Source organism: Chrysemys picta, chromosome 6 (assembly GCF_011386835.1).
Source record: "Chrysemys picta bellii isolate R12L10 chromosome 6, ASM1138683v2, whole genome shotgun sequence".
In the NCBI taxonomy this organism is placed as follows: domain Eukaryota; kingdom Metazoa; phylum Chordata; order Testudines; family Emydidae; genus Chrysemys; species Chrysemys picta.
In genome coordinates, this window is record NC_088796.1 from 29,541,503 (window position 1) to 29,557,679 (window position 16,177).

The following is a 16,177-nucleotide window of genomic DNA, read 5'->3' on the forward strand; positions in this document are numbered from 1 at the left end:
ACTAATGCATAATCAATAGGGATTTCATTCCCTTTTCTTTATTTATATTTCCTCACACTACTAATGTTGGGGTGCCCTTCTCCCATAGGTTAATTGGCTGTTTACCTCAAGTTTATTAGCATATATGTCCATTAGTTACCTTGGTATTCTTGTGGTGGGACATCTGCTGATGTTCCTAACTTAAAATATGCCAAGCTGGTATAAATTAGCGTCTTGTGGATACCTGTCAACAGTTTAGTCATTACAGCACTCTGTCTTATGATAGCTTATGATCCAGGGTTACTCCTGGTTAACTGCACATATAAGGCTTTGGGGCTTTATGCCTTGTTTAGATAAGCTGTTGTCTTACAGGCCTGAGGCTTTACTGCCTTAACTTATTCGTTTGCCTTACCTGGCAAATACCGACAGACTACAGAGCAAGATTCAATCCACTGCTCTTCAGCCTTCCTCAGCACCCACATTATACTGCCATACAGTAGAGTTGGTCTAACTCTGTTTCTGTATATCTGCAGCTATGTAGCCAAGATTTTCTGTGCCACTCAGGCAAAAATAACCAATGAAATCTTGCAAAAGGGCTATTCCGATATCCTACGTGTTGGCAGCAAATTGGTGCTGGGAATGTTCTCTGCTTCAGCCCTTTCTTTTAACAATCTTAGGCCTTGTCTACACTACACAATTAAGTCAGCCTAAGTTAAGTCGATGTACAGCCACCACAGTAATTACTGCAGTGGTTCATGTCCACACTAAGGCCCCCTCCGTAGGTGGTGTGCATCCTCACCAGGAGTGCTGTTGTTTTAACTGTGTGGGGCATTGTGAGGCACTGACAGCTGGGAGGAACCCCACCCTGGGACCTACCACCCAAGCTGTCAGCCCACTCAGGGCTTACAGCCAGAGCGCTGCTCCTCCCTGGGGCTCACAGCCAACGGTCGATGTAAGCAATGCAGTGATCGTCCTAACTACACTGACCTAAGCACTACGCCACTCGCAGAAGTAGATTTTTTTAAGTCGATATAGTGAGCGACTTACAGGAGCAGGAGGAGCAACGTTGTAGTGTAGATACTTAGAGTTAGGTTGACGTAAGCTGCCTTACATCTACCTAACTCTGTGGTGTAGACCAAACCTCAGCAATAAAACCTTTAATTTTTCAGATATAGGAACATTCTACTTTCTTTCTTCCAGGCATTGTCCTGCAAAGGAATCTCTTCCATTGCTGATTTACATTCATGAAAAAAGTTCTACCATTTCCCAAGTGGAGGAGGGGAGTTGACCCAGAACCTTACTGCTGTCCATTTATGCAAGGGTTTTATCTGGAGCCTAGGTAGTAATAGACTAGAAAGTGACCTACTTTGCTAGTATTATTGTATCTGTTTACCACATCTGGAGGGAAAATTCCACTTTCCCCATATTATTAGTTTATTAGCACAAGGCTGTGTATATTTGAAGTTGCCTTCCATTGATGATAAGCATTGTTTCAAGATGCATTTTTCTGTGCATCTTGAAACAATCACTGAGTTAGAATCTCAGAACATGTTCTCTTGATATCCAGCATAATAAACATCATCCCACTTCCATTAAAGTAAACAGCCAAACTGATTGACCTTAGTGGATGTAGGGTAGGGGTAAGTTCAAACTGACTGAGTGTTCAGTTTCATTATATGAACTCCCAACTACAATAGTCTCTTAGCTCCTAATGTCTGTTTCTCATTTAGCTGTTTCCTTTACTTTCTCCTCAGTCTTTCTCTCCATTAAGCTCCCCTAATTCTATGTTGTGATCATTTTGAGAGTTTCTTAAATGAAAGTATTACTTTCTGTTGCATAAAATATCTTTTCCTAAAGTCACTTTATTTTTTAGAACATGTTGTTGTCCATCGTTTCTTATGTATGTGTTCTTTTTTTGATATGTTCTGCATTATCACTTGTCTTTGTCATTTATAAAAAACTTTTAAATAGACAACCAGAAGCTTTTAGTTTTTAAGAGAGAATATGGCCTTCTGCATCTGTTATGGTCCGGTAGCTTGATCCTGTGTATCATTTGAATCATTACATTACATTTTCATCTACCAGAACCCTGTGTTAAATAAAGAAGAGCTTCTTAATCTCATCTAGTTCCGAAACATCTGCTTTCTTTTGTAATCAAAGTATTTGCTTGTTCATCAGATCTGCCATAGGAGAAACTAAGCTAGGAAATGCTAGGGATTTTATCCCTCTCCCATTGATGTGAATGGGAGTTTTGCCATTGAATTTACTGGGTACAGGATAAAGCCCCCTCTTAGTGTTCAGCACTGAGGCTTGTTGGTTGAAACCCAGGCTAAGAATTTATACTTTGATTTTTACTTTTTTTGGAGCAGTAGTTAGGTTAGGGGGGTGGAGATGGGTTTGTTCTCTACCTGCCTCTAATACATCACTACACAAATATCGTAACATAGAAAGTACATGACCACTTGAATTTCATGGTGAAAGTGGAGAAAAACCTCAGATCCTGTTGCTCTAAAACACATGTGTCAAACTCAAGGCCCGCGGGCCACATCCGGCCCGCCATACAATTATATCCGGCCCGCGAAATCGTTTTATATATCTGTTTTTAATGGCCCTGTGATATGACGCCCCAATAACACACACTACAAATCCCATGATGCAGTGCAATTGCCGCCAACGGCAAGCCGCGGTTCAAGTTCGCGGTCTGTTGATGTATACAACGCTAATATCAAATCAAAGCTAGACCTCAACAATGGCCAAGAGAAAAATTGATTCTGAAAACCGAGGCTTTCAAAGCCGGTGGGAGAATGAGTATATGTTTACTGAAATTGCAGGTAAACCAGTGTGTCTCCTTTGCGGGAGTAATATCGCTGTAATGAAGGAGTATAACCTAAGACGGCACTACGAGACGAAACATGAGAACAAATTCAAAAACCTGAGCGCAGGACAGAAGCTACAAAAGGTAGAGGAGTTGAAGAAGAATTTGACATCCCAGCAGACGTTTTTCACCAAAGCAAAATCACAAAGTGAAGCTGCTGTGAAAGCAAGTTTCATGGTGGCCGAAGAGATCGCCAAATCAGGACGGCCGTTTACCGAGGGGGAATTCGTAAAGAATTGTATGATGAAAGTGTGCGACGTCCTTTGTCCAGATAAAACGCGAGCGTTTGCAAATGTAAGCCTCAGCAGAAACACTGTTGCTAATCGGGTTTGTGAGATGGCGACTGATTTGAAAACACAGTTGATTGAAAGAGCAAAAGATTTTGTTGCATACTCCCTTGCCGTGGATGAAACTACTGACGCGACTGACACTGCACAGCTGGCGATATTGATCCGTGGTGTGGATTCCAATTTGTGCGTAACAGAGGAAATACTGGACATTAAATCGATGCACGGGACAACGAAAGGAGAAGACATCTTTGGAAATGTATTTCAAAGTGTAACCGACATGAAACTGCCGTGGGAAAAACTCGTTGGACTTACAACAGATGGCGCACCTGCTATGTGTGGTGAAAAAAATGGACTGGTGGGAAGGATGCGCTCAAAGATGCGGGAGGAGAACTGTGCCGGTGAGTTGACAGTGTATCACTGCATCATACACCAGGAATCGCTGAGTGCTAAAGTCCTAAAAATGGATCATGTGATGAACACTGTAACACAAACCGTCAACTTTATCAGAGCCCACGGTTTAAATCACCGCCAATTCCAGTCTTTTCTGCGGGAAATAGATAGCGAGTTTGGCGATATGCCATATCATACGGAGGTCCGGTGGCTAAGTCGGGGAAAAGTTCTCAAAAGACACTTTGAGCTGCGAGAGGAAATCTGCCAGTTCATGGACAGTAAGGGGAAAGACTGCACAGTTCTGCGGGATGAAAAGTGGAAATGTGAGTTGGCGTTCCTGGCTGACATAACGTCGCATCTTAGCGCTTTAAACCTTCAACTCCAGGGACGGGAGCACATAATAACCGATATGCATGATGCAGTGAAGGCATTTCAAGTGAAGCTGCGCTTATGGGAGACACAAATGCACCAATGCAACTTGTCTCACTTTCCCTGTTGCCAAGTAATACGGAACCAAGAAAGTGCCACAGTTTTCCCAAATGCCACCTTTGCTGAAAAACTCAGCGCGCTGCGCACTGAGTTCGCACGGCGCTTCAGTGACTTTGAGGCACAGAAAAGTAACTTCGAGCTGCTTCGCAACCCATTTGCAGTCGATGTGGAAACCGCACCTGTAGAAATGCAGATGGAGCTGATAGAACTGCAATGTAACGGGACACTGAAGGCAAAGTACGACACTGCGGGGCCAGCACAGTTCACTCGCTTCATTCCTGAAGCGATGCCGCAGCTCCGCCAACATGCGGCTCGAATCCTGTCCATGTTTGGCAGCACATATCTGTGCGAGCAGCTGTTCTCTGTGATGAAAATTAACAAAACGTCACACAGGAGTCGCCTCACTGATGAACACCTGCAATCGATCCTGAGAATCTTCACAACACAGAACCTAACCCCAAACATAAACGAACTTGTTGCAAAGAAAAGACTCCAAGTATCAGGCTCTGACTAAATAGGACAAGAAAATGGAATGTTATGATTTGTTATGATTATACTTTTGCTTTAAATTCAATTTTTTATTTATATTTTCAGATTTTTTAATATTCCAGCATGTACAGATTTTGAATGTATTGTATTGACAGGATATTTTTTTATGAAGAGCAAAATATTTTAAGTTGAAATGTATTTATTTTGGAATGATATCCTGTATTTTGGTTCATATTAATGGTTAAAAAACATAAATATTTAGTCTGTTAAATAAATGGTTATACTGTTCGGCCCGCGAGTTTTGAGTTTTGGCCCCCTGTGCAATTGAGTTTGACACCCCTGCTCTAAAAGCACAGGACCCTGACACTTGAGCTAAAGGATAACCTCCTCTCTGTATTAGCAGTTTAGGACCTGTGACAAACAACTTAATAGTTTTGATCCCATCTAATAGGGGACATGCTTTTGTACTCATCTCTCTCCTCTACGGCTGTGAGACCTGGACACCATACAAATGGAATATCAAACAGCTAGAGGCCTTCCATATGCAGTCTCTGCACGCCATTATGGGGATCCATTGACAGGACAAAATTACCAACCTGGAGCTTCTCCAAAAGTCAAATGCCATAAGAATCAAGGCCATGCTGATAAAAGCCCAACTACGTTGGGTTGGACACTAGGATGCCTGAACATCGACTCCCCATAATTTTCTATGGAGAATTGGCACAAGGACATTAGAATCAAGGCCGTCCCAGAAAGCACTACAAGGACAGCATCAAGGACAGCTTACACTTTGGTACAATAAAACTGGATGATCTTGAGAAGGTTGCATTAAATAGATTAGCAGGGCAACCCACAACACTCAGAGCTTTTCAAGCCTTTGAAGAGGACAGAAATAATTGATGTTGGTAGCAAGGGAAAAACATCATACTACTGCTATAGCTACCAAGATGCTCATTAATGACTTTGTCCTCCCGATCTGCTCACGAGCGTGCGCGTCACGCTTTGGACTTCAGAGTCACTCCAGAATCCACAACAAGAGAGAGCATGAAAATGTCATCGTCGAACCGATGGACTAAACATGCATGCGCGCGCGCACACACACACATACACAGACATTAGGGGACAAGGGTACTATATTAACCAGGTTATTACAATAAGAAGTTGAGAGTTTCAGATGAAAAGACAAACTTATCCCAGCACTCTTTGAAGGAGGAATGAACAGTAGACCTGCACTCACAATCCTTCAGTGCAAGGATCCATACAGTTCCCTTGATCCAGAGTAGTATACCATCATTGTTATCAAAGTAATATTAGCACATTGGTGTCAGTGGGAGTTCTGCCATGAATCAAGCTGTAAGTGGCCTTCTTCTGGATGTGCCATATTCCAGTTTACAGACATTAACACTTAATGAAATTTAGGATTCAGTATTCTGTCAGGGCTCAGTCCTTAGAGGGAAATCAATCCACAATCTTAATTTACGTAGCTTTTCGTTTAAAGGGCTGGCTACACACTGTTTCCATTAGTCTGTAGTTACAGTTAATATACTGTTTTTGAATGGCTAAACCACATTTGCAGTTGAAACTGAGCTATATGGAAAAGAACACCAAGCTGGCAACTAACCCATAGATAAACACAAGAGATAGGTGACATGCTTGCATAAAATACACTGGTTTTGCTACTGTATTGGAGCAGCTACTTCCAACTGAGCCAGAGCTCAGACCATAGCTAATATGTGGTCATAACAAAATAAACAGTAGGATCTGAAGAGTTTGTTTGGCTTTTGTATCATGACTGTAGTCGTTGTACATTGTGCTGATCCCCAAGGCAGAGACTAGTAATTTTTAACCAGATGTGCTTGGTTATAATGGAAGCCACAGACTCATTGGAGCGTTTCCTACTGCATAATAACTTCTGCTGTTGGGCCTGAACATTTAGCAAGTTTGAGATTACTAACTATTCTAATATCTGTTAAAGTGCACAAAGTGAACTTTTTTTGCTGACTGCATCTTTTATACTTTAGCTGATATGGTCAAGTAGGAAAACAAGAATACACACTCAGTGTTTTGTTTTGCTATTTTAGTCGGTTTTAAATCTCATCTCGAGAGCTTCCCAGATTAATGTCTTTAACCTTTACCTTCAGTAGCCTAAACCTGCTCACTTTATCTAAATTAATTTCAGTTTAGCTATTGTGTATCTCATTTTGCAGTGTGTTGAGGAGATAGAGCTCATGCAGGGCCTTATAACATGTTGATAACTGATTTTAGTGGGAAGTAAAGAATTCTCAGGAGACTCGCTCGAAGAGTGCCAAGCATTATGTAAGTCAAGTTCACAACCTTTCCTGTGATCATTAAGAATTGCTGTTGTGGAGCCTGGAAACTTGATACAGAGGTTAGATGCGATCAGCTAGAAAAATTTGTATTACAAACTCTGGCACTGATCATAAAAAAACAAAGACATAAATTACAAATCAGGAAACTGAGTACATATGTATTGTACGGAAATCTCTTTCATGCCTAAAAACTCTTGAGGTTGTTGGAGGATCAACTTATTAAAAGATTGCCTTGAAATAAACATAAGACTCCTGTCATGGGCAGGTAGCAAAAAAAAAGGAGATTTGAAAGAAATTTTCTCCTGGGATTAGGGAGTTAAAATAAAGGGTAAGATTTGCTGTTTATGTGGCATACTTATTCTGTGCATAAGCATGTGGCATGCTTATTCTGCCTGTGACTTTGACAATGTTATCAGTGGGGTACAGGAGTCTGGTACAGGGCAAATATACTGGTCATTGGATGAGTAGTTTTCTGTTCCCTGAGTGACCAGAGCAGTGGCTGCACTAGAGTAATCAGGAACCTGCTAGAACCAGTTAAGGCAGGCAGGCTAATTAGGACACCTGGAGCCAATTAAGAAGAAGCTGCTAGAATCAATTAAGACAGGCTAATCAGGGCACCTGGGTTTTAAAAGGAGCTCACTTCTGTTTGTGGTGCGAGTGTGAGGAGCTGGGAGCAAGAGGCGCAAGGAGCTGAGAGTGAGAGGGTGTGCTGCTGGAGGACTGAGGAGCACAATCGTTATCAGACACCAGGAGGAAGGTCCTGTGGTGAAAATAAGGAAGGTGTTTGGAGGAGGCCATGGGGAAGTAGCCCAGGGAGTTGTAGCTGTCAAGCAGCTGTTACAGGAGGCACTATAGACAGCTGCAGTCCACAGGGCCCTGGGCTGGAACCCGGAGTAGAGGGCGGGCCCGGGCACAAACTGTGCTTTCCTCCACCGTGAACATATTAAGAAGGGAATATGGGACTTTCTCTATATCTGGAATTGAGAAAATGAATTGTTGTAGAGCTGCAAAGTTGAAATATATAACATAACAGCCGTACTTATGAATAGAGTAAGCATATGTTGCTGAGCATATTTTAGGAAGGGTCTTTTTCAGTTTCTTATCATTTTCTTAAACTTTTATTATTTGACTGAAATTTGTCACAGCTGTTCTCTGTCCATGTAGATGAGAATGGAAATAGGGACTATGAGGGCCCTGGCTTCCTTGTATGTGTAACCCTTCTGCCTGTCTGAGTTGGCAGCAACAAGGGCCGGGTTCAGTATCTAGGGGTTCCGTTTCAATAACGCAATGCAAAACCAGCTCGAGCCTCCACCCAGTAACCTGGGACAATTACATACCAGCCCCTGGGCGCCTCTAAGAGGCAATACTTCCCGTCTCGCAAGCACGGAGTCTGAGTGTAGCAAAATCCTTTTAATAAAGGAGGGAAACAATGCGGCATTATGTTGGGGAAACACCACAAACAGGATTCATAACACAAACCATGAGCAAAGGACCTACCCCCCCCCCCAAGTAAGTTTGGAAGTATCCTTCCCCCTCAGGGTCTTAAGTCCAGCAAACCAAAAAAATCATCCAAAAGTCCAACAACCCAAAAGTCTCTGTCCCTGGTCAGTGCAGCCCCAGACTTCAAAAGTTTATCTGCAGAGTTTTACCTCCCAGCCTGGGGAGGAGGGGGGAGCGGTGTTAAGGGGCACCTTACGTGGTCCGAGGCCAACTGCCTTGCCTCTCCATGGGGTTCTGCTGGAGCCTTCACCACGAACCACTCCACCAGCTGCTCCGCTCCACCAGCTGTCCCGCGAGCCGCTCCAGTCGTCCCGCAAACTGCTCTGCTCCTCCAGCTGCTCAGCAACATATCTTCAGGCCCCCCCACAGCACTCAGTGATTTCAGCTCTCAGTAATTTTAGCCCCTTAGTTATTTCAGCTTGTAGTAGGGAAGCCTCAGTGCTGATGCACCATTGGCCCAAAGTGAATTCAGCTCAGTAGCCTGTAACTAGACTCCTAATGGAATTAAAATTAGCTCTGATATTCCATAGTAGAGAGGAGGAGATTTCAGGCCCTCAAAAGGGGCCCATAAGCATCAGGTACAAATACCTGTCCCCAGCCTCTCTCAATTCACTGGGTTTTGGAACCCATGTTCCTTGTCTAGCAGGTGCTACTTAATTGATGGCAAGTCCCTCTGTCATAAAACAGTTTCATTGTCCTTGATTCACATAATCAGGGTAACAACACTTTATTCTTCCTGCCCCAATAACAGAGAAACTGGGGATCCCACAGCAGCCAAAGTGACCATTTGGGCTCATGCTAGGCGGGGTGGGTGTGCCTATGCAAACAAGATCAACCTGTGACGTTGTGCAGTCTATATGGTTTTATAAAAACTTGATAATAAGTCAATATAATGTAACTGAGATAGTTTTAGAGAAAATACGGTAATAAGTGAATGTAAGTAACTGGGATATGCCTCACGCAAAAGGTCTCTTGTAAGGTATCATTACAAAGCTTATAATCTACTGAGTGTGATCATCTGATTTGTATAAATGTACCACTCTTGTATCTAAAACTAGAAATATAAAATGTAACTCTGAGGGCCTATTGTAATTGTGTAAAGTGTGGACCATTAATGATGGTTTGGAATCTTGATGACTCCCATTGTCTGCAGATGGCTGTATTTACCTGTGAGTCTTCCTGTATATGTGTGTGCTGGCAAGTGAGTAATGAAGTTTTGCAGTGACATGTGATCATGTCACCTGAACTGGAATCCAGCTTTAACCTGGTGCTTTTCCAGTGAGGGGGGGTGGAAACCCAGAGAGAAAGGATTCCCGCCTTATGCAAAAGATATATAAAGGGGGGGAAGAGAAGAGAGAGGAGAAGCCATCATGAAGAATCCCCTAGCTACCACCTGAGCTGCAACAAGAGCTGTACCAGGGGAAAGAATTGTGCCCAGGCCTGGAAGGTGTCCAGTCTGAGAAAAACTTACTGAAACATCTCTGAGGGTGAGATTATCTGTATTTAGTTTGATTAGGCATAGATTTGCGCATTTTATTTTATTTTGCTTGGTGACTTACTTTGTTCTGTCTGTTACTACTTTGAACCACTTAAATCCTACTGTCTGTATTTAATAAAATCACTTTTTATTTAGTAATTTACTCAGAGTATGTATTAATACCTGGGGGAGCAAACAGCTGTGCATATCTCTCTATCAGTGTTATAGAGGGCGAACAATTTATGAGTTTGCCCTGCATAAGCTTTATGCAGGGTAAAACGGATTTATCTGGGTTTAGACCCCATTGGGAGTTGGGCATCTGAGTGCTAAAGACAAGCACGCTACTGCGAGCTGTTTTCAGGTAAACTTGCAGCTTTGGGACAAGTGATTCAGACCCTGGATCTGTGTCTGGAGCCAAACGGGAGTGTCTGGCTCAGCAAGACAGGGTGCTGGAGTCCTGAGCTGGCAGGGAAAACAGAAGCAGGGGTAGTCTTTGCACATCGGGTGGCAGCTCCCAAGGGGGTTTCTGTGATCCAACCCGTCACACAACCCCTGAAGTTCTTTTCCACAACTCGCCACAATTCACCACCAGATGTCAGGGTAGAGCTCATCCTGACTCTGCTTACACATGGAATAGGAATTATATAAGCACCTTCACATATGTCACTGATTACCGGTATCGTGTAGCAGAGACCATTCTATTCCTGGCTCTGTAATAAGTGCATATGTTGACATTTCGTTGTTTCTTCAATTTATTTATTTTAAACGTAGAACATTCCATTGGGATAAACTACGTTAAAAGAAGTTAAGTTTGTAAAAAAAAGCACTCAAAAGTTAGGAAATGAGAGGTTGCTTTTGTAAGTTTTTACTCCACCCAGCCCCCTTGTGTAGATGCATTACTATAATTTCTATTTCCATGATCACAGATAGAGCTGAGTGAATCATTTATTTTTCTGGTTCACTGGCTGAACCAAAAATAAAAAACAAATACAATTATTATGTTAGAAGCAAGACTGAATTGTTTTTAGTTTTTCTCACCAGACCAAAAAACAAGCAAACAAATAATTTGTTCAGGTCAAAAGGATTCTAAACAACATTTTCAAAACTATTCTGAGGCTTGCAACATTTATTTTTCAGATAACATTATTTACTGAATTCAACCCAAATTCATGAAGTTTCAGTGCTTTGAAAAATGCATTTTTCATCAAATTTACTATTCCTTGAAAATATTTCATCTTGCTTTAATGTTACCACAGGACTCTTGCCCCATTCAGTGTCCAGGCTGGATAGTAAATCAGGCAGGGTTGTATAGTGAATGAAGGTCACTGGACTCAAGTAAGAAAGTCTTGGGGTAATATCCATGCCTCATTGAAATTAATAACAAAAGTCCCATTGACTTTAAGGAGACAGAATTTCACCCTGGATCTTATTTCAAACACTCTGCAGTTTGACCATGTTAGATCAGAGCTTTTGATTTAGCCCATTATCAGTATCTGCATCACTTGCAAAATGTTTATATGAATTTATGTTTGGATGGTGAACACCCTCACAATATAAGGGGTGTTTGGATCTGAAGTTGTGTTCTGCTCACATTCTAGTGTGTACCTTGCTGTGTGTACAAACAATTGGGGAGAGGGGGGGAGTTATCCATGTCTATTGGTAACAATAATAGGAATATGCTATCGGGTTGTTTTTTTATCTGAAGATGGTGGTTGTTAAGGTGGAGCCCAGGATTTCAGCACCATATTTGTCTGGTTTTACGTGTTTGTTTCATTTCTTTCTTTTCCTTCCCATTTTTCATTACAGTTATTTTGGGACGGCCACAAATTATCACGTGCAGATCACCTGAACAGGAGACGTTTTCATGTCATTGGACAGATAGAGATTTTCACAACCTCACTACTCCGGGAACAGTACAACTGTTGTATATGAGAAGGTAAAGAGAGTGTGCAATTTGAAATGCCTAACAGTCACTGCATTGCTCATTACAATGCAATGCAATTCATTTCATGTCATGGAAAAAGGCTAAGAAGGCACAGTTTAAGTGAATGTTTTTGAAACCAAAAATGTCTGTTGTTTGTCAAGCATAATGCAATGACTAATATGGATTGGGAAAGAATGGGTTGAACACCGAAGGAAACATTCTTAGTAGAAATAGGCCCAAGGTGCAGAATCTGGAATTTGAACACCCCACAGTTTGGGGAAGAGGTTTCGGATATGGGATTTTTGTTTGTTCCCCTGTGAACCTAACAGACAGCTATGAAACTACAGCCACATTTTTGAACCTTACCAAGTTTGAGTTGTGTTCACTTCTGGGGGTTTGCTTCAGGCCCATCTAAAATTCTGGTTCAAGCTTTAGTAGAAGCCTCCTAAATCAACTGCTAGTTTGAACTCCTTTGAATCCTAACTGCTCGGATGCCTCTATTCCATCTAATGTAAATGATTATCAGATAACTGTGATATCTCTGTGTCTCCAACTGTAAAGGATGAGATATAAAGACTAGGTAGGTTCCATTTAATAACGCAATATAACAATGCCACACAAATTGGCCATATCTCACATTTTATCTTCTTACCAGAAACAAGAATGATGTAATAAAAAATTGAACTAAGTTGCAGAAGAGGTCATTAGGATGTGTTGTTATACACATTTGCATTTAATGCCACTTATTGTATGTTCATAGATTAGAAGGCACCACTGAGTTCACCTAATTTGACCTCCTGCATTGCATAGGTCATAGATTTCATGCAGTAACGCCTGCGTCAAGTCCATAACTTCTGGTTGAGCTAGAGCATATCTTTTAGAAAGATAACCAATCTAAATTTAAGACTTCGAGTGACAGGGAATGTTGCATCAGTGCCATTTGATTATTTTATAATTATTGGGCTACTCGGTGATGGATAGAACTGCTAACCATGAATTTTCTTGCCTTTAAGTTTCTGACCATATTCTTATCATATAATTTAAGGTACTACAAGTTTTGCTAGACGCCTGCTTAAGGACTGTGCCATAAGGAAATATGTTCTCTTCTTGGTACATGTGCATAGCTTCCATCCCTACTGGTGGGCATTGCAGTATGTTTGCATGATGAAGGGATAGCATATTCTAAATTATTGCTGGGTGGAGGGTTATTTTAAGCCACGGGTGGCCAAACTTTGCAATATCAGGGGCCTCAGTGCCAACTTGCCAGGAGGCCAAAGGCTTTGCTTAATTTTCATGTTTAAAAAATATCACACATTCACAATATTTGCTTGCACTTGTATCTTTCTTGATATCTGAATACAGCTTGCTTGCTGTTTTTCGCCAGCAACAAAAGCCTTTAGCTGATTACTTTTGTCCTAACCCTACTGGTTCTGGGAGAGAACAGATATGGGCCACATTTTAGTTTTTTATATAACATATAACCTAAGGCTGCATTTTGGGTAACCCCATGCCAGTCTGTTTCAGCTCCCATTACAGCCTGAATTGCAATCAAATGGAGAAAAGATTAATTAGAAGTATTTCTGTGATATAGTGGTCTATCAGTTTCTAGCACACATATATCCTCTTTTCAAGTATTACAGGCTACATGAACCACGTAAACAGGATTATAATTTTTCCAGCAAATATCAGGCTATTAAAGACTGTTTTCCACAATATATTTTATGTTTTGTGAAGAAAGAAATGTAACTTCACATCTCTTGACAATGAAGTTGAAGACATCAGTGAGTGCAATTAAAATAAATGTCTTTAACTATGTCTCTGGCTTTGTTTTACATTTCAGGTGGGCATAATCTTCCTGTGAAAAGTTTTATTGAGCAGCGTAATTTGTTAAAATTATAAATTTTTGCAGAGTTCTCAGCCAGCGTAAAAGACAAAGGAACAACTGTTCTATTTTTCTCCTCAACTTCGATTGCTATTCCAGTGGCTTTTAAAGTTCCTTTATCTACTCTACTCAGGTGGAATGAAACTGATTTCAGATACTGACTTCTAAGGGCTCTCCAGCAAACCACTGCAGGAATTTTATCACCTACCACACATGCAAAAATCTAGAGGGAAGCTCATCATCATCCTGGGCTGTGCAAAGTGTCTGCAAAGTGTTGGAATCCCCTTATCCCCATTAAATAGTCTGTGTAGGGGGTCACCCTACCACACAAAGACCTGGCATTAGGTCGGCTCTACACGAGCTCAGACAGAAGCCCCTGGTGCAGTAGATGTGCCAGACCACCCTAGGTATAGTCATGACATTCTTATGTCCCAGCCATTCTCAAGTGCACCACTGAAGTCAGGAAAAAAGTTAGGGAAGTCGTCAGGACTGCTGTGACCAAGTGACGCCTGGCATCCCTGTGAATGGAGAGGTGCTAGCTGTCTCTTACTGTTCCCTAGACGTACCTCAGCAGGCAGAAGGAAGAATCAGGTGGCCCAGTGTTTGTATAGTTTTATTCTGATTTAAATTTGCCTTTTAGACTTTAACAGCCAGTGACAGGGCAGGCTCCTTTCCCATGCTGGGGTCCCTCATAAACAATCTTGGACACCTCTTGCTTGTCAAGACCTCTGAGTTTTATTATTACCACCACCAAGTCCCCATCACAGTCCCCGTGCAGCACATATAACTACATCTAACTAATTATCCCCAACTGGTGCGATAATTCGCTCCTTAGCTCACCAAACTCCAGTCTCTCCTCTTCCATCAGGACTTTCTGGGTGGCGTTAATTATTGCTTACGTGATCAGAGTGCTGGGTCAGCTACTGGGTCTCAGTATTCTGTCGCACCACTCCTGTAAACTGCCTTGTTTCCTCTCACTGGTTTCAACAGTTAAAATCTGATTCTTTCCCAGTGCATGATGCGTCAGAAATCTAGAGGCATCCATTCTTCCCTCATAAAATCCAAAACAGCTTTACTGTATACCTATAAATATATTGAATGGTTCAGGGGACAAGCTCTTGTTAGTGTGGGTCTTTCCATTTCGTTTTAACTGAAGACTTTTGCCATTTTTCTTTGAAAATCCTGGCTTTGTTCAGACCTGCCATATGAAAATGAAGCTATAGAAATATTGTTGCCACTTTGCCTGACTGGTGAGCCAATATTTGGAGTCTGCTGAATTGTTTCTGTTAGGAGGAGAAGCTGGCCAGTGTTTTGGGTGGTGGCTTCTACTGTTTCATCTTTCACTACACAAAGGAGCATTTAAATGCTTCTTCCACTTAGCCTGAATGAAGGGTGCTTAGTACACACACCAACTTTATCCAGGCCCGTGATTGATAGCAGCTGTTTAATACCTTCCAGCATAACAATATAATCTAACAGCCTGTTTGGGAATTTCACCAAAGCTCATAAAAATAGTCACATGATAATATACACATGGCTTCAGGTGGCTTTGGGTTATTTATTATAAAACATGATCAATACTGACATGATTCCTCATTTCCACTTCTATACTAGCTGTGACTTACCACTAGCCACATTGTAATATATATTTTGTTGTAATTCTAGGAATGATGAAGAATGGAAAGAATGTCCTGATTATGTAACTGCTGGAGAAAATAGCTGTTATTTCAACACATCATACACCTCTATTTGGATAACTTATTGTGTTAAGCTTATCAAAAAAGATGAAGTATTAGATGAAAAATGCTTCAGTGTTGATGAAATAGGTACATTTCCATTATATATTTTACACTGCTTTATTTTTATAATATGATACATATAATCAAATGCATTGGCTTGGTTACCATGATTTTTTTTCATTAATTTGGGAGTTTTATATATTTAAATTCACACTGTGGTAAAGAATAATCTTTTAAAAGTAGATGGTAAAAAGCTTGAAAATACAACCTAGGAAAATGTTCCAATATAGGGAAAACTCCCATGGATTTCAATTAGAAAAAAACCTCCCTCATTCCAAACTTTTCTTTTAAATGCACAGTTCAGCACAGATTAGCTTTCATGGATTTATACTATATTTTAAATATTATGAGCAAAATGTTATTAGTTAGGAGTTCAGGTAAAGTTTTGGGCCCAGAGTTTCAAAATTCTGAAACTACCTATCTGGTTTTCCTAATATGTAATCTTAGGGTGAAATCCTGGCCCTATTAAAGCTAGCAGAAGTTTTGCCATTGACATTAATGAGGCCAGGATTTTATCCGTAAAGTCAGCAGGAGTTTTGCCTGCATCAGGGCTATGGGACGGGCCCTCTGAGATTTAGGCGCAAAATGTCTGGCTCAAATGAAAATATAACACCTATTATCAAATCTTCAGTAATGTAGATAATAATTTCTAGGTTGAGACTGTTACTGTTATATAATTTACAGTATGTCTAGTTCAAATACTACTTTAATCATGAACAGTGTTTAGCAAGAATAGTGATTTCAGATTGAAAA

General features: G+C 41.1%; 1 protein-coding gene across 8 annotated transcripts in view; it reads left to right on the forward strand.

Moving 5' to 3' along the window:
• The window catches only part of GHR (growth hormone receptor), a 203,450-nt gene that overhangs the window by 171,762 nt on the left and 15,511 nt on the right, over nucleotides 1–16,177 (forward strand). For all 8 annotated transcript variants that reach the window (XM_065598886.1, XM_065598884.1, XM_065598885.1 and 5 more), the window contains 2 exons: nucleotides 11,626–11,755; nucleotides 15,291–15,451. In XM_065598886.1, coding sequence (XP_065454958.1) covers nucleotides 11,626–11,755; nucleotides 15,291–15,451 — 291 coding nt within the window. The remainder of the gene's footprint in view (nucleotides 1–11,625; nucleotides 11,756–15,290; nucleotides 15,452–16,177) is intronic.